The sequence below is a fragment of the Carettochelys insculpta genome, chromosome 3, assembly GCF_033958435.1.
Source record: "Carettochelys insculpta isolate YL-2023 chromosome 3, ASM3395843v1, whole genome shotgun sequence".
In the NCBI taxonomy this organism is placed as follows: domain Eukaryota; kingdom Metazoa; phylum Chordata; order Testudines; family Carettochelyidae; genus Carettochelys; species Carettochelys insculpta.
Window position 1 is genome coordinate 167,478,725 of NC_134139.1, and position 26,577 is coordinate 167,505,301.

The window sequence follows — 26,577 nt, forward strand, 5'->3', positions numbered from 1 at the left end:
AACCCCTTTCCTCCAGGGCAAATTGAAGTCTAAATTTGTTACTCTCATCATAAGGATGGGGTGTGTGGAGACCTGATGCTTATTTCCTCCCTGGCTGCCTCTTGCAGTCCTAGTACCCTCCTGGGCCCCTGTCTCAAGGCAACACCCTAGGAGCTAGTCAGGCAGGAGCTCTCCTGGTCCCCCTGATTTTTTTTTCCAGAACTGCTCTGTCTGTGGCACCTCCCTGTATATGCAGCCAGTCCTTCTTCCTCCAGGTCCTGTGAGAGAAACTGACTTTTCACTTGCAGACTTTTTTATACTGTCCATCTGAGCCTGACTGGCTGTCTTAAGACTTCTGACTGGCTCCTACCTCAGTCCTGTACAAAGGCTTTTCTAAGCCCTTTTAAGCCAGTGCAAGAAAACTGTCTCACCATAGACCTATCCATTGCATTTTAGCAGCTATTTCAGCAGAGATATTTTCTACATTTTCAATGCTGTGAACATGGTGATGATTGAACTCTGTTGTGCCTAAAAGACGTGTGCAAGGTGACACAGGAAGTATGTCACCTTTCCCAAATTCCAAAGAGTGCTTTAACCATGGGATCATATTTTTCTCTAGAGTTAAATCACCTCTGAATTTTAGTAGCTTGCAAAGTTTTCTGAAAGTCTTTCTATCTTATAGCACTTCTTATGAAATCTGTTTTTCTTTTAAAGCAACCGCTTGACAATCACGCGTAACAGTAACAATTTGCATAATGTTACAGTCAAACAAAATCACTGCAAATGTTTTATTGTAATTGAAAATACAGAACACTTTCTCAAAGATATCATGAGAATATGATTTCATTGTGTAATTCAACATTTCTTTAAAGGTTTCAGATTGCTGATTTTATTGTGACAGAAAGTTAAAATGAGCTGCTGTATGGAGAGAGAGAAGCCTTCTTACAAAAAAGAATAATTATGTAGTGATAAAGCATCATAACAGATAAAATTCCAATGTGAATTTTTATTTCATATTACACTTTTGTTAGGAAACTTTAAAAGCTCATCTAATAAAATTTGCATGAAATAATAATGAATTCAATGGAACAATGTATCTGATAAATTGTTAATTTCAGATTTCAGTGTGCCTCAGTCTGATTTTTTTCTTCTGACATTTTAGCTTAATTTTTCTTTTTAGGTGCAAGTAAACTGAACTGCAGCAGTTTCATATTAAATGTAAAGAGAGCAAATTCTGTTATTTATTGGACAGGATCTTAGCTGCAAAAAAGTCTTAAATTTAATAGCAGAAACTGAAAGAAGATGTTGATTTTCTTGAGACATCAGGATCTGTCTTTAGATTGAAAAAAAATCTTGATTAACAAGTAGGCAAGAAAATGAGTTTCAGGTTCAGCCCTGCTTCAGATTTTATATAACTAGCCATCATTTTATACTTCCATGTATAATTGGAACCTTTTAAAGGGGTACGCATATGTACAGGGATGGATATAAAATATGAAACTCACTTTATTTTCTTTTTCGAACCTGGACCTGAAAAATTGAGTGAGAGACAGACAGAGAGAGTGTGTGTGTTGCACTTATTATAAGTGGGTGGCCAAATTTACTGATCCTCCAAGCCATTTATCACAGTTGTCAGAAGGTCAAGCGGGGGGAGCACATCTGCAGGAGCTTCTTCCCTATAGGGCATATGTGCCAGGGGTCACAGCTTCAGCCCTGTAGGGAGTGCCTGCTGGGGCTTCTAGCTTCAGTCCTGCTTCTGCTGAAGCCTTGGGCTCCAGCAGGCAAACCCTGTGGGACTGAAGCCCAGTAGCCACAGTTTGGCCAACCAGGGTTAAAAAAAATGATAATGATGGGGAGCTGAGAGCCAGGTGCAGCAGTGTCAACAGTTTCCTAGCTCCCCACCACCTGCAGGAGCAGGGAAACTGACCAGGGCTGCTGCGCTGGTCAGTTTCCCAGCTCCAGCGAGTGGCAGGCAACCAGGAGCCAGGTGCAACACTGCCAGTCAGCCTTTGGAGGCTAATGAATTTGATTAAAAGATGTGGCACTTCCACACTAGCCTTCATTCGAACGGTTAAATTTGAAATTAACATTACAACCATCCAGTTCCATTGATATTATGCTATCCATATTAATATACCCTACATTGAGTTAAAGGCATTTTCAGTGAAGACAGGGATGTTTTAACATCGAGCTAACTGCCTTAAATTTGAATGTTTTTCATAGTGTAGACGTAGCATGAATGTGGCTGAGCTACTAATGCCTCAAGGTATGAAACCATTTGAGGCAAGAGAAATTCCAGTGTAATATTATTCTAGGAAAGTGAGTCCCCAAAACAAGAACAGAGTAACTTGATAGTTTTTGAGATTCAGAAGTGCAGGCAAGTAATTATCCTTTGCTGATTCTAAATTAATCTAAAATTAAATATGTTCTATCTTTTTTTTTTGGACGCTAAAGAGCATGGTGTTTACAATTATGGGACTAATGTATAGCAGTTTGTGCACATAGTACATGTTTAAAGGATCAGTTCCATAGTTTGCTCATTGATAAGTTCATATGCATATTGATAAATAAAAAAGGCCTTTATGAAACTTGTAAGATATTTCACTGTCTTATAGGCTTATGCAGTTATTCTTCAGTTTTCTTTCAGTGACAATCTGGAAGCAGAATCCTTGTGAAACTTTTACCCTTGACACATAGAGCATAATTCTGCATGGCAGTTCTGAAATTGCAGGTACATGCAGGTTTTGATAAGTGAGGATTATTGTGGAACAGGAGCTGCAATTGAAGCACTGGAGAATTACTTGTCATGTGTCAGAATAGCTTTTATTTGCTTATTATTCTTATGTTGTCTAGGTCTAGGTTTAGTTTTTATCAGTCACTTTTATTTTAAAAATATATCTCCCTGAACCATGCAGATAAGTCACTATATTTTTTAAATATTTCATAGCAGCACTAAAGCATCTGTCTTAATAATTGCTTTACTATCTCTATTTAAACAATATATAACTCTTCTAGTGCTTATCCAAATACATTCCACTCAGTGCTTTGTGCACTTGAGTTTGGATTCTTTTGATCAGCAGTGTTTGCAGAGGGTGGTGCCTGTTCCCTTAAGTAACCTTTTGTCTCCAACTAAGACATAAGGGATGACACCAACCACTCCTCAGGTCCGTTTTGCCAGATGTCACTTTGAGTTGGAAGCCTCTGTGTGACCTTAGCATTCTCTGTAACCAGTATGATAGTCAGTATATAGCACTGGGAATTTTCTGTCTGTGGAATTATTCATAATTAACTCTATGGCTATATCTGCACTGGAGGGTTTTGTTGACAAAACTGGGGTTTTGTTGACAAAACTCATGGAGCATCTACACATAAAATGTGTTTTGTCTACAGAAACTGTTGACAAAAAAAAGCTGTGTAGACACTACAGGGGGGTGGGCCCTTTTGTCAGCAGAACAGATCAAAAGATCGATCCACTTTTATGTGTAGATGAAATCTGTCGATAGAAGTTTTGTCAGAACACCTCTTCTGACAGTAACTTCTGTAGACAGATGCCTCTAGTGTAGATGTAGCTTATGTGTGAATACTCCTAATTTGGAACAAAGTTTAATCTACACTTAAGAGTTACGTTGACATAGCTACACTGGTCAGAGGTGTAAAAAGGCCACACCTCTGTACAACATAGCTATGCCAGTAAAACCTGATGATGACAGCTTCAGTTATGGAAGAATGCTTCTGTTCACATGGCTAACGCTTGGAGAGATGGGGTTTCCAACTGACACAAAGTAAATCCTTATTTTGGTATACGCTGTGTCTGTACTGGGGATCTATGCCATCATAGACACTGTAGTGTAGACACGATATAATGCTTATTCAAAATTAGCTTAACCTGTAGTCCAGTATATATTTAAATCTTATACTGAGCAACTGTGTCAGGCAGATGTGTGGAAAACTCATAATCTCAGATGTCATAACAATGCTTTGGGTTTGGCTTCCTCTCTCACAGGATGCTGTTCCATGAATGACTGCTAAGCAGGTATGGAATTCACATTTAGAGGAGTGTGAAGGATGTATTTTGATGGAAACTGGCTAACTTGGTGAGGAGGGCTTTAAACTAGGTTCAATGGGGATAGGTGACCAAAGCCCACACATAAGTGAAAAACCTGGAGGCCTAGAATTTGGGTGGAAATGGGAGGGATCATGGTCTATAATAGCAGAGAAAAAAGGGGGACTAGGCAGAAATGGGGGGCAAAATCAAATCAGTATCTTAGATGCCTATATACAAATGTAAGAAGTATGGGTAATAAGCAAGAAGAACTTGAAATCCTAATAAAAAACAAAACTATGATATAATTGCTATCACAGAAACTTGGTGGGATAATATGCATGATTGGAATATTGGTATAGAAAGGTACAACTTACTCAGGAAGGATAGGCATGGTAAACTGAGAGGAGGCGTTGCCTTATATATCAAAAAATGTGCACATTTTTGGACATTTGGACTTAGGTGGAGATGGATGCAGGAGACAGACATGTTGAGAGTCTCTGGGTTAAGTTAAAAGGGGTAAAAAACAAGGGTGATGTCATGATAGGGGTCTACTACAGAGCACCTAGCCAGGTAGAAGAGGTGGATGAGACTTTCTCTAAACAATTTAAAAAATTATCGAAAACGCAGGACTTGGTGGTGATGAGGGAACTTCAGCTATCCAGACACATTGGGAAACTAACATAGTGAGGCACAGAATATCCTGAAAGTTTTCAGCCTGCATAGATGACATTTTTTTTTTATTTCAGAAGGTTGAAAAAGCTACTGTGGGGAGAAGCAGTTCTAGATTTGATGTTAACAAATAGGGAGGAACTTATTGAGAATTTGAAAGTGGAAGGTAGCTTGGGAGAAAGTGACATGACATCACAGAGTTCATGATTCCAAGCAATAATGAAAGGGAGTACAGCAAAATAGAGACAATGGATTTCAGGAAAACAAATTTTGGTAAATTCAGAGAGCTGGTAGGAAAGGTCCCATGGGAAGCAAGATTCAGAGAAAAAGCAAATGAGGAGAGATGGCAGTTCTTCAAAGGGACATTATTTGGGCTGATGCATATGAAAGCTAGAAATTATGGTAAAAGACCACCATGGCTTAGCCAGGAGACTTTGCATGATCTCAAAATCAAAAAGGAGATGTGTAAAAAAGTGGAAAGAAAGAGAAATTACAAAAGATGAATATAAGCAAGCAATACATGTATGCAGGAGCAAGATTAGAAAGGTCAAGGCACAGAATGAGATCAAATTAGCTAGAGACATGAAGAGTAACAAGAAGTCATTATATAAATATATTAGAAGCATGAGAAAGACCAAATACAGGGTAGGTCCACTATTCAGTCAGGAGGGAGAAACAATATCAGGAAACTTGGAAATGTCAGAGGTGCTTAATGACTCCTTTGTTTCAGTCTTCACCAAGAAGGCCAATGAAGAAATGCCTAATGTAATGCGTGCTAGTGGGAAGGGGGGTAGGCTTAGAGGATAAAATACGCAAAGAACTAGTTAAAAGTTACTTAGAAAAGTTAAGTATCAGAGAGGTAGCCATGTTAGTCTGGATCTGCAAAAGCAATGAGGGGTCCTATGGCGCATTATAGACTAACAGAAATGTATGAGCGTAAGCTTTCATGGGCAAAGACCCACTTCATCAGCTGCAGGTAGTGGAAATTTGCAGAGGCAGGTATAAACAGGCAGGCCAGAGCAAGGCTGGAGATAATGAGGTTAACTCAGTCAGGGAGGGTGAAGTCTACTACCAGCAGTTGATCTGGAGGTGTGAACACCAAGATAGGAGAAACCGCTTTTGTATTTAGCTAGCCATTCACAGTCTTTGTTTAATCCTGAGCTGAGGGTGTCAAATTTGCAGATGAAATGCAGCTCAGCAATTTCTCTTTGGAGTCTGATTTTAAATTTTTTTTGCTGTAGGATAGCTACTTTTAAATCTGTTACTGTGTGTCCAGGGAGATTGAAGTGCTCTCCTACAGGCTTTTGTACATTGCCATTTCTGATATCCAACTTGTGTGCATTTATTCTTTTCCATAGGGACTGTCCAGTTTGTCCAATGTATATAGCAGAGGGGCACTGCTGGCACATGATGGCATATATTACATTGGTGGATGTGCAACTGAATGAACCTGTGATGGTGTGACTGACCTGGTTAGGTCCTGTGGTGGTGTTGCTGGTGTAGATATGTGGGCAGAGCTGGCACCGAGGTTTGTTGCATGGGTAGGTTCCTGAGTTGGAGTTGCTGTGGTGTGGTGTGCTGTGGTGTGGTGTATAGCTGCTGATAAGAATTTGTTTCAGGTTGTCAGGTTGTCTGTGGGCAAGGACTGGCCTGCCTCCCAAGGCCTGTGAAAGTTGGGGATCATTGTCCAGGATGAGTTGTAAATAACTGATGATGCGCTGGAGGGGTTTTAGCTGCAGACTGTAGGTGATGGCCAGTGGTGTTCTGTTGGTTTCTTTCTTGGGCTTGTCCTGTAGTAGGAGTCTTCTGGGAACATGTCTGGCTCTGTTGATCTGTTTCCTTACTTCCTCGGGTGAGTATTGTAGTTTTAAGTATGCTTGGTAAAGATCCTGTAGGTGTTTGTCTCTGTCAGAGGGGTTGGAGCAAATGGAATTTTATCTTAGTGCTTGGCTGTAGACAATGGATCATGTTGTGTGTCTGGGATGGAAGCTGGAGGCATGAAGGTAGGTGTTGCAGTCAGTGGGTTTACAGTATAGGGTGGTGTTTATGCGGCTGTCGAGTATTTGCACTGTGGTGTCCAGGAAGTGGTTCTCCTGTGTAGACTGGTTCAGGCTGAGGTTGATGGTGGGCTGGAAGTTGTTAAAATCCTGGTGGAATTCCTCCAGAGTCTCCTTCCCATGGGTCCAGAGGATGATGTCATCGATGTAGTGTAGGTAGAGACAGGGTATAAGTGGACGAGAGTTGTGGAAGCGCTGTTCCAGGTCAGCCATAAAAATGTTGGCATACTGAGGGGCCATGTGGGTTCCCATAGCTGTGCCACTGATTTGGAGGTATATATTGTCAAAGTCTGAAATGGTTGTGTGTGAGGATAAAGTTACAGAGCTCAGCCACCAGTTGTGCTGTGGCATCATCAGGGATACTGTTCCGGACAGCGTTTATTCCATCTATGTGTGGGATGTTGGTGTAGAGAGCCTCTACATCCATGGTGGCTAGGATGATGTTTTCTGGAAGATCACCGATGTTTTGCAGTTTTCTCAGGAAATCAGTAGTGTCCCGGAGATAGCTGGGAGTGCTGCTGGTGTAGGGTCTGAGGAGAGAATCCACATAACCAGACAGTCCTGCAGTGAGAGTGCCAATGCCCGAGCTGATGGGTCGTCCGGGATTTCCAGGTTTGTGGATCTTGGGTAGCAGATAGAATAGCCCTAGACGGGGCTGTAATGGTGTGTTTATGTAGATCTGTTCCTGTGCTTGTGTAGGGAGTGTCCTGAGCAGACGGTGCAGTTTCTTAATGTATCCTTGGTGGGATCTGAAGAAAGTAGCCTTTAGAATTTGGTGTTGGAGAGTTGTCTGTCATCCTCCTTCTGGTAGTCAGACCTGTTCATGATGACAACAGCTCCTCCTTTATCCACCTTTTTGATTATAATGTCTGAGTTGTTTCTGAGTATGTGGATGGCATTGCGTTCCACATGACTGAGGTTATGAGGCAAGCGATGCTGTCTTTCTACAATTTCTGCCTGTGCGCGTTGGCGGAAGCATTCTATGTACAGGTCTCTCAGGAGGAGAAAAGTTAGATGTCTTCAAGTCACCAGGGCTTGATGAAATGCATCCTAGAATAATTAAGAAGCTGACAGAGGATATTTCTGAATCATTAGCTATCATCTTTGAAAAGTCCGGGAAGTCAGGAGAGATTCCAGAAGACTGGAAAAGGGCAAACATAATGGCCATCTATGAAAAGGGAAAAAAAGAAAAACCCAGGAAACTACAGAGCAGATGGTTCAACTTCTGTGCTCGGAAAGATAATGGACCAAATAATTAAGGAATTCGTCTGCAGACATCTGCATGAAACTAAGGTGATAGGTAACAGCCAGCACGGATTTGTGAAGAAGAAATCATGCCAGACCAATCTGAGGGAGAGGCGGTGGATGTGGTATACCTAGACTTTAGTAAGGCATTTGATGTGGTCTCATATGATCTTCTTATCAATAAACTAAGCAAATACAACTTAGATGGGCCATTAAAAGATGGGTGCATAACTGGCTGAATAACCATTCTCAGAGAGTAGTCATTAATGGTTTGCAGTAATGCTGGAAGGGCATAACAAGTGGGGTCCCTCAGGGATCTTTTTTGGGACTAGTTCTATTCAATATCTTCATCAACAATTTAGATATTGGCATAGAGAGTACGCTTATTAAGTTTTCAGATGATACAAAGCTGGGAGGGGTTGCAGCTGCTTTGAAGGATAGGTTCATAATTCAGAATGATCTAGATAAACTGGAGATATGGTCTGAGGTAAACAGGATGAAGTTTAATAAGGGCAAATGCAAAATACTCCACTTAGGAAGAAACAATCAGCTTCATATATACAGAATGGGAAGCGACTGTCTAGGAAGCAGTACTGCAGAAAGGGACTTAGGTGTCATAGTGAAGAGCAAGCTAAATGTTAGTCAACAGTGTAATACTGTTGCGAAAAAAGCAAACAAGATTCTGGGATATATTAACAGGAGTGTTGTGAGCAAGACACAAGAAAGCGTTCTTTCACTCTACTCAGCTCTCGTTAGGCCTCAGTTAGAGTACTGTGTCCAGTTCTGGGCACCACATTTCCAGAAAGATGTGGAGAAATTGGAAAAGGTACAGAGAAGAGCAACAAGAATGATTAAAGGTCTAGAGAACATGAGCTGTGAGGGAAGACTGACAGAACTGGGCTTGTGTAGTTTAGAGAAGAGAAGATTTAGAGGGGCCATAATAGTGGTTTTCAAGTTTCTCAAAGAGGGTTACAAGGAGGAGGGAGAAAAATTGTTCTCCTTGGCTTTGAGGATAGGACAAGAAACAATGGCCTTTAACTGCAGCAAGAGAAGTTTATATTAGACATTAGGAAAAACTTCTTAACTGTCAAGGTGGTTAACCACTGGAATAAGTTACCTAGGGAGGTTGTGGAATCTCTTTCGCTGGAGATATTTAAGAGCAGGTTAGATAGACACCTATCAGGGATGATCTAGATGGTGTTTGGTCCTGCCAAGAGGGCAGGGAACTAGACTTGATGACCTCTTGAGGTACGTTCCAGTTCTAGAATTCTATGCTGACAAACCACATCTACACTTCTTGTTTTCTGCCAGCAGCAGCCTCTGATGGCAGGGTGATTTCATGCAAACATGCAAATTAGTTACATGTATATGCAAATTAGCATCCATGTGCATTTTTGAGACCCCTCAGTTGCATCAAACTGCTGGCAGTACAGCTCAGTGTAGCCCTAGCCAAATAGTTCATCCTTTTTAAATAAATACCCTACCTTATTCTCTATTATTTTTAATATGTGGACAAGTCTTTGTCTAAGTGGGTATATGTAACATATGAGTAATGTTTAATTCACCTCTCCCTTCTGCCCTCTATTCATTTCCTTTTATTGGGAAGCCATTTTTTCTCTGTAATTACTGTGTATTGTTCCTGTCTGCTATGGCGGAAGAGGAATGAACTGAGTTTAAGAACTGCATCTACTGTGTTGCTGTACATCCTCTTAGTGATGGCGGTATGAAAAGTTAACTTGTAAGTTCTCTAACAAAATGCAAAAAACTAAGGAAGCACATCTAAAAATGTTTCTGATGGGAAAATCCACATGTCCCCACAAAGAAGGAGCTTTTGTCTATAAGTGTTCCAGACATCTCATTAGTATCCTCATGTGATGTGTTTTTGTCAGATTACCTTTATCCTCAGCTGGTAACAGGCACGGCAGGAGCAGAGGAGGGAGCATCAGGAGCATTCTGATTTTACCAGAATGTCCTTCCTTCCCACATCTGAAACACCTCCTAGGTGATATCTTCTTCCCACCTGAGGAGCAAATAAGCTGTGCTCCAAGTCCTAAATAAGGGTGGAGGTGAGTGGAGCATTGAACTGGGAAAAAAGGAGAGCTGCTTCTCCGTGATGACCCACACCACTGAGATTGATTCTGTTGTTAGAAAACTGGTGTAGTTATGGCCGTGGCTTACACCACACTACTAACAGGAGGAATAGGATTATGCCCAACAGGAAGGGAAGCACCCCCTGGGTTTTTTCTAACTCCCAGTAGTTATCTAAAACAGACCATGGGTTGGTGGAATTCATTGGCTGTTATCTATCCCAATTTCTAAGAGCTGTTATCTATCCTGAAGAAGTGCGAGTTTCGAGTTTCAGGGTATGGGACTACTTAAGGGTTAATAGGAGGGTATGACATACAGACACAAATGACACTCTGTCCTGTAGAACACGGAGGTTCAGTGGATCATGCTTCCCAGCTGAGGCAGCTTGCTTTCAGAACTTCCCGGTCATTGGGTCAAAGCCCTTTCGGGGGTTCTGGAGCATCTTTGCCTCAGCCTTACATGTGACTCTTACAGACTCATGAAACTAAAACATAAACACATCAACATATAGACAGACTTGCCACAGAACAGGATACAAACAGACAGAATACAAACAGAGTTAATGAGAGCATTTACTGAGAGCATATACTTACATAGTTAAGCAGATACAGGAATAAGACACACGGTTGCATCATGTTACTTCAACTAGCTATACTACTAATACAGATTTTCGTGGTACCATTAGGTATTCACACCCTACTCTATCTAACTCGTGAGCAGGCAGGAGGAGAGGCGAAGGGTGATCAGGCCTTGTCACAGAGAGCATCCGGTCTCTCCAAGATTTGGGAATTCCTCCTCCTCCTTACGTAGTAGTCCCCCTTTATAATCTTGCCGTTCGCTGGCTCCACCTGAGGCCTGACACATCACAGCCTGGTTGCTTCTGTTTCTCTTCGCTTGCAGCCCCCCTCAGCCCCCCTCCCAATTTCACACAACTATATATCTCATACTTATTTTTTCCCTTTTTAAGGTACACAGCTAGATCCTCTGGGCTGATGGGTCAGAGGCCATGGTCTTTCCTGTTTTTCAATTTAGGCCGAGAGGATGTGGATGCTGCTGAACTTACATACTGCTGTTAATGCAGGTTGTATGCAATCCAGTAAATCCCAATGCTAACTGGTTTAGACTTGCCCAATTTATTCGGTTCCTCAGTTCTTGTCCTGGGGTTAATGTTTTAGCCATTTTGTGCTGAGGCATATTTCTTTATAGTATTTTAAAAGGGTCTCTGTACCCTTCCTCCATCTCACATACCTCACTGTATTGTTCAAGTGCCCATGCAATTCGCCCTAACATGCCCGAGTGTGGCCAGTCACTTAGGGGTCACCAGTTTATTTTGCACACCACCTTGGCCCATCTGAAGCATCTTTCATTCCATGTGGGTGGCATTTCTTAATTTGGCAAATTGTGCCTTTTCTTTTCCTTGTGTGATTTTATAGCTCTACCCTACAAAAATGCCCCATATGTAAATATTGAAACCACAAGGGCTGGTCCTTTCATCTCCACACCATGGTTTCCTCCAGACCCTTCTGACTACTCCTACTACCAGCTGGGATACTCCATTCTCTGATGTCCTGACTTCACATCCTTAATACACTGATGTATCTTTCTTATATTATTCCTTTGGGACTGATCCTGTGACATTCTTAGAATCATAGAATCATAGAATACTAGAATTGGAAGGGACCTTGAGAGACCATTGAGTCCAGCCCTCTGCTCTAATCGCAGGAACAAGTACTGTCTAAACCATCCCTGATAGACATCTATCTAACCTGTTCTTAAATATCTCCAGAGATGGAGATTCCACAACTTCCCTTGGCAATTTATTCCACTGTTTGACCACCCTGACAGTTGGGAACTTTTTCTTAATGTCCAACCTAAACCTCCCTTGCTGCAGTTTAAGTCCATTGCCTCTTGTTCTGTCCTCAGATGCCAAAAAGAACAAGTTTTCTCCCTCCTCCTTATGACATTCTCCAGACTTTTAATCATTCTTGTCTCTCTTTTCTGGACCCTCTCTAATTTCTCCACGTCTTTCTTGAACTGTGGTGCCCAGAACTGGACACAATACTCCAGCTGAGGCTTAACCAGCACAGAGTAGAGAGGAAGAATGACTTCTCATGTCTTGTTCACAATACACCTGTTAATGCATCCCAGAATCATGTTTGCTTTTTTTGCAACAGCATCACACTGTTGACTCATATTTAGCTTGTGGTCCACTATAACCCCTAGATCCCTTTGTTCTGTAGTCATTCCTAGACAATCTCTCCCCATTCTGTATGTGTGAAACTGATTGTTCCTTCCCAAGTGGAGCACTTTGCATTTGTCCTTATTAAACTTCATCCTGTTTACCTCAGACCATTTACCAATGTATCCAGATCATATTGAATTATGACCCTATCCGCCAAAGCAGTTGCAGCCCCTCCCAGTTTGGTATCATCTGCAAACATAATAAGCATACTTTCTATGCCAATATCTAAATCGCTGATGAATGCTGTCTGGAAGGCTCTGAGCATCTTCCATTCTCATTGATGTCAGTGGAAATGCAGGACCCTCATTACCACACTGGACTGATCTTTATTATAGTGAGGTTCTTTTTGACTAGATTTTGGTTGAAAGAAATTGGTTTATTTACACCTTATGAAGCATCTTTACAACCATCCTTTATCTCAAATGGAAATGAGTTCAGGATGATACATCAGGTTAATACTACTACAGAAAAATATTTTCCATCATTTTTTCATTATCTGTTTGTAGCCTTTAAAATTAAAGCTGTAATTTTACAAGAGGGGAAGTTCTGTGATCATCAATTAAAAACATGCTCAAGGTAGGTCTTTCATTGTACAATGTGGGTTAAATAATAATTTCAATAATTGTATGTTTAGAAGATAAGTCTTTAATGGCTTCTTTAAGGATTATCAGGAAAATTAGGAGCTATAAAATGATTTTTTATTATATAGTCGGTAAATGCCTAATATTTGTTTTCTAATGTTATGATCATATGACTGACTATAGTAGGTCAGACCAAGATCCATCTAGCCCAGTAGCCTGTCTTCAGAGTGTGGCCAATGTCAGGTGCCCGAGAGGGCATGAACAGACAGGTAATCAAGTGATCCATCCCCTGTTGCCCATTCCTATGTAGGTGGTTGACTCCTCCAACCCTTTTTGCCTTAAAGTATTTCCATAAAATAAATTGAACTGCAATGAATTTACTCTCTTGGTGGTCACTTGATAATGAGTAGGATGTCTTCATGTCACCTTCCTGCTTGAGAGTCCGTTGATCACTAACCAACCCAATTCTGGAGCCACAGATCTTATCACTGAAGGGGTAGGTGTTGGTAGCTGTTGAAGGGGTGTGGGGCAGTTTTTCTACTCTTTAAATTTATTTAAATAGCATAGGAGACTTGCACAACAAATTACTTTATTTTCACTTGTTCACATAACTTAGGTTCATTCCCTCTGTCCTTGAAGTTTTATTATACCTTACTTTGTTTTAAAATGCTTGCTTTGGGCATTGTTTTAAAAGAATTTTAAATGTTTCACGTGTGGCTGTAGGAAATTTGTCTGTCAGGGTGACTCTGAAATGTGGGTTGAAATGAGTATGCTACTGTAACAGCCTGCCCACCTTTTGCATGATTCTTCTGGTTTTCATGGGGCAAATAGTTTCCAGCAAGCAAATGTAAGAGTACAAGAGCAGTCCTGAGTATATCTTGACTTGTCAAAACATTCTGATATCATACTGTATTTTACTGGCATGGTACAATAAGCATGTCCAGTAAGACAAACCTGCAAGACTGAAGATTATGTACTTGGAAATTTTGGGGTTTATAATCCAAGTTCTGAACTCTATTGTCCTTCCACCTCTATCATAACAAAACAAAAAGCAGTCAAGTAGCACTTTAAAGACTAGCAAATTAGTTTATTGGGTGAGCTTTAGTGGGACAGACCCACTTCTTCAGACCATAGCCAGACCAGAACAGACTCAATATTTAAGGCACAGAGAACGAAAAACAGTAAGCAAGGAGGACAAATCACAAAAAGATAATCAAGGTGAGCAAATCAGAGAGTGGAGGGGTGGGGGGGAAGGTCAAGAATTACATTGAGCCAAGTATGCAGACGAGCCCCTATAGTGACTCAGAAAGTTCCCATCACGATTTAAACCATGTGTTAATGTGTCGAATTTGAATATAAAAGCCAGCTCGGCTGCTTCCCTTTCCAGAATGGATTTGCTCACCTTGATTATCTTTTTGTGATTTGTCCTCCTTGCTTACTGTTTTTCGTTCTCTGTGCCTTAAATATTGAGTCTGTTCTGGTCTGGCTATGGTCTGAAGAAGTGGGTCTGTCCCACGAAAGCTCACCTAATAAACTATTTTGCTAGTCTTTAAAGTGCTACTTGACTGCTTTTTGTTTTGATACTGTATAGACTAGCACGGCTTCCTCTCTGTTACTATGACCAGTAAACAGTAGCTAGCTAGTTCAATATGCATTTGAAATTTGTACGGTATATTCTAATTGTGCAGAATGTAAGGTTCACTTTTTAAAAGTGTCTATCCCCTCATCAACGAAACCTTGAAAATGTGAAGCGAGTGCAAATAGTGCATTGTATGTTCCTGAGTATGAGGGGAGCATTAAAAAATAACTAGGAGTAATGGAAACTCTTTTGGACCCTTTTAGCTAACGGGAATGTTAACTTTAAAGACTATTGACTCTTTAAATTTCAGTTTATCTATTTCATTCTTGATCATTTTACTTAATAGAACAAGGAAAGGGACAGAAGTAAAACCTATGAGAGGTGAGAATTGACAGGGTGATGTAAGAAAATGCAGAGGGGAAAAACAAAAACAAGCAAACAGGAGAAAGCCAAGGAAAAGGTAGAGGAAAAAATGGTTTGGGAAGGAAAAGGGAAAAAATGGCAGAAGTAGAGTATTTTCCCATTGTGTGATGCTGGTCTTACTACAGAATCTTACTGTACCATACTGTTAGCCATTTCCCATCAGCAGAACCTACTATTCATTCATTGTTTCTGTATCTTAACCAGTTTCTGATCATGATTACAGGAATTTTCCTGTCACACCATGAATACAATAATTCCTCACATAACCTTGTCCCAGTTAATGTTGTTTCGTTGTTAGGTTGCTAATCTGTTGAGTTATGCAATGTTTCCTTATAACTTTGTTTGGCTGCCTGCTTTGTCCATTACTTGCAGGATTTTCAGGAAAAGCAGCCTGTTCTTGATGGGTTTGGAATGAGGGTGGTCCAGCAGCTGCCCATCAGCACCTTTAAGTTCCCTGTAAGATATGTAGCTGGGAAGCTGCCCCTCTCTCCACTGCCAAGCTGCTTCTGTCCTCTGCCTTGGAACTGTCACCGGAAGCCTCCTGCTTGCTGTGCAGGAGTAGGTGGAGAGGGGTACTGATGACAGGATGTCCCCCTCTCCATTGAGCCCCGTGCTCTGTACCCCGTCTCCACAAAGCAGGATATCACAGCTACAGTCCTTTGTCTGGCTTCCTGGGTCTACTTACCAAGCCAGTGTACTTGAAGTGGTGACAGCATACGTAAAGGGGTAACGCATGTCTCTGTCTGCTTCTTTCTCTTTCAAGCGCACACACACACACACACACACACACACACAATGTTCATCTTTGTCTCTCTCTGTATCTGTATCTCTGTCTCTCACACCCACACTTGGCACTGTGCAGCTGTGTATGTGTTGCCCAGAGGACAGGCTGGTGCACGACAGAGGGATCATACAGGTTCATCATCATATTCAGTTTCTTCAGGGAAGTGTTTTCAGCCGCTGCCATGTGCCTATTGTGTTTCTTCTTTTCTGCCTCAGTCCTTGCTGCCTCTGGAATGTGAGGCTATTAACATGTTAACTCTAGAGGGCTCAGCCAATGTCCCAGTCCACACTGTGACCAGCAAGAGCTGCAAGAGGTCATACCTATGCACGCACAGGTAAATAAAGCGTCTGACAATTTGCCAGGGGCTAACTGTGGTGAACTGCACCTAGCCCACAGGCTACTTATTGCTCATACCAGGTTTACTAGCTCAGACACATACAATTATCGTTCAGTGGCTTCTCCTTTGTCAGACAGCCACTGTTGTTTACTAGTAAGAGTTGTTCCTCTGACTGTATAAAAGGCATCACAAGCATTCCGTTATTGTATTACCTGTTGCCTTGGAATGAAATTTATATTGTCTGATGCAAAAAATGAAACAGTAGTCTATGTGCAGTGTCTAATGAATTATCTTCTTATCTAGTGCTTTAGTGTTATGTTCTATAAATGTAGGACAACTTTTAAAAATGAGAAGAAAAAATATGTGCACTATTTATTGTAAAGATATAGTAGAGTGATTCAATTATTTTCAAAAAATGATCAGTTGTAAGATTTTTTGTTTATATGTATTGTCTGGTGGTTATATTAGAAGCAAAATAGTTGTATAGTGCTCCTCTTAGTCTGTTTTAACAGTAATCTTCATGAAAACACAGAGGTGGTTTTGCTTAGGTCCTTAACTCAGTAAAAGAGAGGCATTTTTGTAACAAAAGTAAAATGTACAAGCATTATTTAAATGATCATATTTTTCAAAATACAGCATTATTTCTGTAAAGTTACTTTTTATTTCATATTTCCTAAAAGGGGATTGTTAAAATTTTCTATTTTTAATGATTTTTAGTCATTTTAAATGGGAATTCTATCAAGTATATTTTTTTCTCATCCCTATAAAATCTTATGTTTCATTATGTATTTTTAAAGGGCTAAAGTCAATTTGGTTTTCATGAAAATATATTTCCAGTTTTCAAACTTTCAGCATTGATTTAACTGTGACACGATGGAGCACTACTAAAAATGTCTCTGTTTTATCTCTTTCTCTGTTTTATCTCTTACCACCATATTTGCTTGGATACAGTTGGGGTACTTCTTTCCTTCACCAAAGCAAATTATAGGAAAGGCTATTTTTATGTATGGCATGATGTATGGTAGGCCATATGTTGCAGCTCATTATTTAAGCATGGGATGAATGGCCGGTGCACGTAATGCATAGGAAAAATATACAGCAAAACAGACAAATGGCTTGTAAAAAGATTTAAAAAGAGATGTTCATTAAAAGAACAAATGGGGATGATCAGGACACCTATGATTGGTGTGTCAGGGAGCCAACTCATCTATTCATATAGCCCCCCTTAATCTTCCTATAAGGCAGGGGTGGATGGTAAGGTCCTAGCAATGGATTTACTGCAAAGACCAGGATGAAAAATAAGGGGGAGGCTGGTGGAAGCATCTCACCCTAGGTGGACAGGGCTGCGTAAGAGGGGGTGCTAGCAAAAGTGCATCTTCCTGAGTAATTATAGAAGACATGGGGGGTTACTTATACTGCATCCTGTTATCTGCCAGATGGTCCCAGATAGCTAATAATGAAGTTGATTAATAGTTAAACCCATGTCAAATATATCTCATCTGTCTTTTGGTATGGCCAGGCAGTGACAGCTACCACATACTCAGGGATCTGAGTGGACCAAAAAGGGATAGAATCATAGCGGTTATTGATTTACTACCTGAAAAACAGATTAAAGAGCATATCTCCACTATGATTATGCTAAAGAGCTCCTTTGGCACTCTGAAATCGGGGTGGATTGGTGTAAATTGATCATTTTAATTATGATTTAAATTAGCAAGCAGAAAACTTTGATCTCTTTGAATCTTATTTTATATTTCTGCTTTTTGTGTTTTCTGATAAAAAGGCTGAATCTCGTTAGTCGGTATAAGAATTAAAACGTTTTGACTTAATACCAGATTTGGGATTTTCTTTTGCTCATCAGAAGGATACACTTAATCTGTCCACGTTTATTTAAGCAGTTATATTGCTTAATTTGTATTTTTTCAGATTCTTAATATTTTACATTTCTATTAAATTGAAAAGTGTTGAAGGATATCATACTAGATTATCAATTTTCTTACTTGTGATTTGTATCAAAGTGTACTTGAATGGTAATTTGGATTAAATTTAAAATACTGTGCAAACGTAACAGCATTTTAGAATTTTATTTTACTTGGAATTTTATTTAAAAAAAAGCCTACCTTATATGTTCTGGATACATAAGAATAAATATATCAAAATTATACCAATACATTTTTCATTTATAAGTGGTTTATTAAACAAAGCATTATTAGTGAATAGAACTAATTGTTTCTGGTTGGCATTTCCCATCAAAAATTCAGAACTAGGAGCTACTTTTGCACCTAGTTAATGCATAAATTGGAAAAAAAAAAAACAAAAAAGAAAAACAATACTCCCTCCTCAGCTTTTCTGCATTTTCAACTCCCAGTTGGTCTCTGAACTTTCCACCACAATTCCCAGTGCTGCAATCAAGCTATTCTTCACTCCACCCCAGCCCATTCTTTACTTAGCCATTATTTTCATCTCATTTCCAACAGATTAAAGGACCACCTGTGTGTACTGGTCAACCTCAAATAACTTTGCTGAGCACGCTGACTCACATTTCTCTGCCTCGTTCACATTTAGAATGTTATGGGAGTGTGGTTTCAGTATAACTGGTAATTATATGATATTAATGGTCTGTTAGACAGTAGGCAGTTGGAAGCAAAAGGTCCCATCACTGGTGCTTGGGATATAAGATGAACAAACTTTTAAAGATATATGACCAGCAAATTAAGTTACATTAAAATGAGATTTTGGAGCAATGATCTACAGTGTTACAACACTGGAGCAAACATTTTTAAAGGCACACATTTGCCATTGTGGTAGCAGTGTCTGTGCATGGTCATAGCCTTTCTTGTCACTAGGCGTTTCTCTAAGAAAAAGCACAATGTTCTGTTTAAAGGACATTTTCAAGGTTTACAGGCCAAGAAGCTTATGTTAAAAGATAAAGTACCTTTTGAGGGATTCTGGCTATTGAAAACAATCACTCAGTACTCAAGAACTAAGATCTGCAGCATTGTTAAAAGGTCATTGGTTGTGCAGAAGGAATTACAAACAACATGGATATTCTTGAATTGCTTAGCTTAAGGGAATAGGAAATATTTTGTTTGTTTTATGCACTGCTGCAGGGAGTACTCCCAGACATAGGAACCAAAACATTGTGATTACTTTAGAACTAATGTCAAATAAATCCCCCAAAGAAAATGTAATTTATGAGTTTCTGTCTATTCCTAGTCCTTTGAAATTGGAGTGGCAAAATTATGGTGCAATGATGACCTTTTAATCCACATGAAATCTCCATATTTTAGTATTTGCTAAATGTCATAAATAATAATATACTGACTATCTAAATGATATACAACTAAAATGAACTACATTATCACTTGTGGTATTTGGAAAATAAAATACTTGTTAAAACATATTTTGCTTTTTATATACAGCTTTCTTTAACAGTTTTGTTGTTTAAGTTCACATATCTGTACATATATCATTTGATAATTTCACTGAAGAGTTGGGAAAAAAGGCCAGTGTGTATGTTGGAAATCTCCTTTATATGTATGCATTTGTGTACAAAAATTAGGAGAATCGTATCAGCCTGAAAAAGTCCACTTTCTGTCAGTCTGGCCACTTTTACAAAATCTCATATGCTCTCCTTTTCCATCTCCTTTTGACTATATTTTTCCTGTCAACATAACTATGGTAGCCCACTTACACAAGTTAACTGAAAGTAGTATTTGGCCCTGGATTTTTAGACTGTCTTTGGCCTGGTTCTCTAAGGGCAGTCTTCTCTTCACTTTTCTAAACCAAATTTATTTTTTGTATTGTCAAAGTATTAGTTTAAATAAAATATTAATGCTTCTCAATTTAATGTTGGTGAAAAATAGCAAAAAGATATTTTACTGCAGCCTCTTTGGAACCAAAACTGTATTTTAATCTATGTTTAGAAAGCACCTAGTACGCTGAAGCTGCTTATGCAGTATAAGTAATAAGTAGCAAGTCTTTGCTTAGATTTTATTCAGATTGTGCTTTGAAAACAAGCTTCTCAGATTTGTTTTTATCGTCTCTTTAATGAAACAATTTATTTCCAGGGAACTGTACAACTAATATAATTGTTAAAAAAAACCCTCTAATTTAATTTGACATCCATTGTATGTGGTACCTTAGAAAAACAAAATGCCAAAAATACCGCCTCACAGTTTTTGCAGTTAGACAGTAGTAGATGGAATTAAGCATAATGCTTTTGTTTCTCTTTTGTTTTCAGCTCCATGTGGAGGCCAACATACTGGATCAGATGGGGTGGTTTTATCACCAAATTATCCACATAATTATACTGCTGGGCAGACTTGTCACTATTCTATAACTGTACCTAAGGAGTTTGGTAAGAGTTTTAATATTACTGACTAATTAATTTGTTCTAAGGCTGATTTTATTTATTTGTTAGAAATAATTCTCAGAAAAATGAAAGTTTATTTCTTATGCCATAATTAAGGTAACCTTTTTGCAATATTGATAATTGTTTAGCACGAGCATGCATGCCTTTGAAGCTGAAAAAGATTCAAGGGTTTTCACCATGGCATCTATGCCAGGGTAATCAACAGACTCCATCTAAACAGGGTCTATGTCTGATGTCAAAAAACATCGTGGACTCTTTCAAGGCATAATTGTTCATCCATTGTTTGTGCATACACTGTAAATTGGTAGGGGAAAGAAAGAATCATAATATAAATACAATATACAATGCAAAAGACAAAATTTTATCTTCATGAGACCTCTAAATATGTTTATAAAATAACCACCAACGAAATTATGTGATTCTTGCAATGTATCAAAATAAGAGTGCGGTGTTTCTAAAGCGTATGTGATTAGACATAGAAAGTTAACATGTATGGCCTTCAATAAAGCTGGTCCCACAACTGTAGGCCCAGATAATGAGGAAGAAGATAAATGACTGACACTTTACTTCTTACTTGTCAAGTGTGGCTTGAAAAATGAATCCTTCAAAGAACTGGATTTAGAGCAGTTTAGTATATTTTCAGTATCTGATGAAAATTGTCTTAGTTTTGCAGTCTGAAATGAGGATAGAATGAGGCAGGGAAGAAGATTCCCCTTTTTCTTTCCATTTGCCTACCAGCCTTCTTATGATTTTCCTACAACAGCGCTGACTATGGTGTCCCAATTTTTCCCGTGGTAAATATGACCAATTAACACCAGTTGCTACCCTAGAGATTCCATAGCATACCAGACCACAAAGTATTAATTTGTAATTTGTTTCCAGACCACAGAATAGTTTTTAAAAAAGTGGTGGGGAATTAAAGTGATCAAACATGTCTACACATAAACATCCCTTCGAATGGGGATTTTCCTTCGGAAATCTAAAGACAGCAGTCAAAAACTCAACTTTCAAAAGGGTGAGACCACACATTAAAAGCAGATCAACAGGCTGATATGCCCTTTTGAAGGACCACTGCATTCTTTTGAATGGGAGCATCCAGATGGCTCCACGCAATCTTTCGAAAGAAGCAGGCAGGAAATGCTGCAGACAGGGTCCCATGGCCAACAAAGTCCTTCCGGGGCCTCAGACAGCCGTTCCCTTAAAGGGCCCCTCCCTCTGCCCTCCATCCCACATAAGATGAATGCTATCCATCTGTCCCCAGCCCAACAGAGCTCACTCATGCTCAGGATGGAGTCCCAGCAGCAGCTCCTGCATGAGGAGACCCTCTTCCTGGAGACACTACTGGCTGTGCTCTGAACTGTCGCCACAGCTGAGCTTGAGCTACTCAGGTGGCTGAGCCTGCCAGGACACCGCTGGTCTCCCCCACATGCCCCGTCACCTCTAAAGCCACCCCAGCAGCACCGACTGGTGGGAGCCCCGGGTGCTGGGGAAGTGGGATGGCAAACGATGGCTCCAAAACTTTTGCATGTCTAGGGAGAACTTCAATGAGATTTGCCACTGGCTTGCCCCCACCCTTCAGCACTAGGACACCTGCATGCGGCCCGCTCTCACCCTGGAGAAGTGGGTTGCAATTGCCCTCAGGAAGCTGGCCAATCTGGACTCCTGACACTCTGTAGCACAACAGTTTGGGATGGGAAAGGCCACCATTGGGGCTGTACTCATGGAGGTAAGCAAGCCTGGGCAAGGGAAATTCTTGGCTGTGAGAGGCCAGGAGGGAGCAGGCAGGGGCCTGGGAGGGGGCAGGCAGGAGGCGGGGGCCATGTATGGCCCAACACACCCTTATGGGAGTGCATGTCCTCCTCCACACTGTGTAGGTCATCTGATCCATCAACATGATGCTTCTGCACAGGGTCATCCTCCTGAGGGATCCAGACGCCGCCATCATGGGTTTTGCTGATCTGGGCTTCCTGAACTGCTTTGATGCCTTGGATGGCAGGCACATCCCCATCTGTACCCCAACACACAGCACCAGCCAGTAGCATAAACAGGAAGGGCTACCATTCAGTGGTCCTCCAGGCCCTGGTGGACTCAAAGGACCAGTTCATGGATATATACATGGGCTGGGCCAGATGCCCCCATGACACCCACATCTTCCAGAACTCTGGGGTCTGCTGGCGCATGGGGGCTGGCACATTTGTCCCCTAGCGGGAAATCCCAGTGGTTGGGGGTGTCAACTTTCTTCTCTGAATATTGGGAGACACACCTGATGCCCCTCCACAACATTATGGAGGACAAAGGGAGCACTTATGTCTGGGGAGGGCAGCGGGGCTGGTAGCCTGCGAATTAGGGAGGCACCCAGGCAGGCCACCGTGGCCAGCATCTTGTGACCCACACCTACACCTGCCCTCCATGCACATCCACCCCTCATCATCCACACCACCACCACCACTACCATCACCACCTCACCTGCACTTCCACCACCCATCATCCCTCCTCGAAGAGCATGGCACATGGGGGTGTAAGCCAATTAAACATTTATGAACAGTACAGAAATGAACCTGAAACTATGAATGGAGGGAAACAGCAGTGTACTGGGGGCAGAGGGCTCTGAACCTGGAGGTGGGCAGGAAGGTACAGTCAAGGGCTGTGGTGGTAGGCCACGACCACTGTTAGCGCTGGGATCCCCTGTCCCCCCGGGTGCAGGGTCCTTGGCAGGGTGGGCAGGGGGTGGTGAGCACTGGGAGGTTAGGCTGTGGGAGGGTTTCGGGGTGGGTGGCAGTGGGCTTGATGGGGGGGTGGCAGTGGGCTTGGCAGGACGGTGACGGGGGAGGCGAGGAGGCAGGCCATGTTGGCTGCATGCTCCCTGAGCGTGCAGCCAATGCCCTGCAGGGTGGTCAGCAGCCTGTCCCACACTGCCCTCCACCACTCCAGCTCAGCCTTGGCGAACCAAAGGTGCCGCTAGGCCACCTTGGCTTGGTGGCAGCTGGTCAGGTCGTCCTCCACCTGCTGAGGCACCCTCTGCCTGCAGTCCCGATGGTGCACCACATGGGGTAGGGTCTGGGCACCATCTGTATCCACCAGGAGGCTCTCCAGGGCTATGGATGATGCAGGGCTATCCCAGCCCTCAGATGGTGCAGTGGCATGTCAATAGTGTATTCTGGCCTGGGGGGGAGCTGACCATGGGGCAGCATCCCCCCCCCTCAGGGCACCTTTCCCCTTCCCAGGGCTGATATCCCATCCAATGACATAGCAGCCGGGGGGCATCTCGGGCAGGTGGGTGTTCCCAGACCCTGTGGAGAGGTCCCCCAGTGCTGTCTGTCCCTAACTGCCCACCACCTCGTGCACAGCTTACAGCACTGTCCACTGTAGGTGGGTGTTGGCCATTGCCAGCGGGTGATCAGAGGGTGCCATGTGCCATGCCAGGCCTGGAAGTGTGTGGCCCAGGACCACTGGTCTTGCATGCAACTGTCTGGCTGGTGCGTCACCCCTACCCCACAGACTAAGGTGTGCACCCCACCGTGTATGTATACCATGGGTCCCTTGGCAACAACAGGGGATGCCAAGCTTCTGGTCACCCAGCTGGATGAGCGGGAGGGGATATAGAGGGTCAGGTCCCCCTCCTCGCTTGACCACTCCTTGGTGCCCTCAGCCTCCTGGGTCCACGGTCCAGGCTGCTTCTCTGCCTCTGGCTGTGTCTCATCCTCCGAGGTGTCAATGATCACCAGGGGTGGGGAGGTGTCCCAAGGACCCAGGATGCCCAGGAGCTCCCAGAAATAGGTGCAAGTGGACAGAGCTGACCCAGAGCAGCCAGCCTGGTCCCAGGCCCAGGCGTAGTTTGGTGTAGTTCTTTAACTTTCCAGCGTACTTCGTCGGCAGTACACTCTGGGTGGCCCCCATGAGTAAACACCAGGCCAAGTGGGTGAATGCTGTGGTGTTTCTCTGCTTGATGCCCATCTCATGGAGGACCTCCTCCTCTTTCCAGAGGCCCAGGAGGTCCCTCTGCTCCCACTCCATCCAGAAGGGAGCCCTTTACTTCTTCCCACCCTGGGACCCTAGGAGCCCTGTGAGGGCTCTGCAGGGGGTCCCTGGGGCTCCTGTGGAGGCTGGCTGCTAGACAAGACTCACCTCTCATCCTCAGGGGCTGTGCAGAGGGCATGCTTCTAGCACATGCTCAGCTGTCGGTAAAATCAATCAGGAGCTGGGTGAACAGCATGTGCAGCACATACTGACTGGTCAGTACATGTAGCGGCAGGATAGGGAGCACAGGCGCTACCATAGAGGTAAGACAGGATACGTTGGGGGTAGGGTAGTGTGTTTTGTCCTTGCTCTAAGATTTTAAGGGAGAACCTGTTGCCCCAGTAGTGCTGGGCAGTCCGTCCCTCTATGGGGCAGCTGCCTCTGCAGCTGTGGAGACTACTGTGGGGAGGTAGCTTGATTCCCGCCTCAGGACAACCTCACATGTACCCACCCCACCCCACCCTTTGCTAGGCATCTGCCTCTGCAGCAAGGGAGCTCACACAGCCAGGGAGTTCTTCCATGGAGTGGCAGCTCCATTCCCAGTGCCCTGACATGTGGGAAGCCAGGGAGGTCCCTTGTGGGGCAACAGCCCCATTGTTGGTGCCCAGAGTTGTGGGGCAGCTGCAAAGTAGCAGCCTGAATTTCAGATCCTGGAGGTGTGGGGCAGCCAGGGAGGTCCCCCGCAGGGCAGTAGCTTCATTCCCAGCACCCCAGAGGCATGGGGCAGCTGGAAGCCACAGCCATCTCCCATAGCCAAGGTGTGGGTTCTCCCCAAGGTGGCAGCCACCACAGGGCAGACACTGATGGAGCCAGGGAGCATTCCTTCAGAATTGCCAGAGTCCAGCAGCACAGGGCATCCAGTGAACCCACCCCCCTTCCACAGGGAAACTCTCCCTGCAACTGGGGATCTCCCCTGTGCAATGGCAGCCCCATTCCAACACTCTGTGGCATGGTGCAGCCAGGGAGCTACATGTGTTTGGCAGCCGCATCTGGGGAGACCCCCCACCCCCACCCCACAGTGTCCCATATTTAGCATATAGAAATATTGTCACCCTAAGTCGGAGAGTCCTTTAGAATGTATTGAACTACAGGAATGGATGAAATAAACAGTCAGAATGAGCCTGACTCAGGTTTGGCTGTTAACTACAATGGTCTCAGAAGTTACCTTTAGAATTTCGGAGTTTAGTGAAAAGAAAGTTCAAGAAGCAAGTTAATTCTCAAATTATGTGTGTTTGTTCATTCATTTGATTGTCAATCTCCTTAGGTACTTCATACATTTACCACTGGTGTATTTTATGCTAAAAGGAGCTAGTTATTATCCAATAATACCCATAAAATATGAAAATAACAACACCAAAAGAAAAGAAAACAAATGTGAAAACTAAGGAAGAATGTTAACGGCAGTTTTTTCAAAGATATCCTCATGGGAGGACAGGATTTTTGCATCCAAAATTCCATGTTGTTATGGCAGTTGAAAAACATAGTTAATGCCTTCCAGAACTACTTCAGCTGCTGGCGTATTGACCGCTTATCTTATCATGCTTATCAATATCGCCTCACTGTTTCCTTGTATACCCAGTTGTCTGCCTGCATCTATCATCTCTGGTCTTATTCTTCATAGATTGTAAGCACTTTTGGACAATGATTACATTTTTGTTGTGTGTTTGTACAGTCTACACCAGTGGGGTCCTAACTGCTTGTAACCATTGGCTAATACTGCTATGATTTAAAAGTTAAATTATGTTTCCTTTGCAGAAGTTTCTAAATTCTACACAAGTGCTTCTTTGCTCACTCTCTCTGATTCCAAGTCAATGCTAATTTGTTATATTGCCATGAAGTATACTTTGTTCCAATTTTTTAATTTGTCATAAACACAGACATACACTCGGCTATGGTTCAAAATAGTCAATGACATAAAATTTTGATATTGATTTTTACTATGACTATTTCGAAGGATAGGGTTTTCTTTCTACATTCCATATTTTGTCATTTCATTCCTTGTTTCAGCTTTCATGAAGCCGTTACAAATTCCTTCATTGAAAATATGTCAAATTATGGGTAGCTTCAGTACCTTACCTTCCTAGCTACATAAGCCTCAGTTGTTGTCCTTTTCCCAGTATAGGCTAGCAAACTAGGTTATATGTTTACTTCAACCA

General features: G+C 42.2%; 1 protein-coding gene across 1 annotated transcript in view; it reads left to right on the forward strand.

Annotated features, from left to right (window-relative positions):
* Nucleotides 1-26,577, forward strand: part of CSMD1 (CUB and Sushi multiple domains 1) — a 1,701,396-nt gene that overhangs the window by 1,359,592 nt on the left and 315,227 nt on the right. Inside the window, exon 31 of the mRNA XM_074989136.1 lies at nucleotides 20,273-20,389. Within this exon, the coding sequence (XP_074845237.1) occupies nucleotides 20,273-20,389 (117 nt within the window). The remainder of the gene's footprint in view (nucleotides 1-20,272; nucleotides 20,390-26,577) is intronic.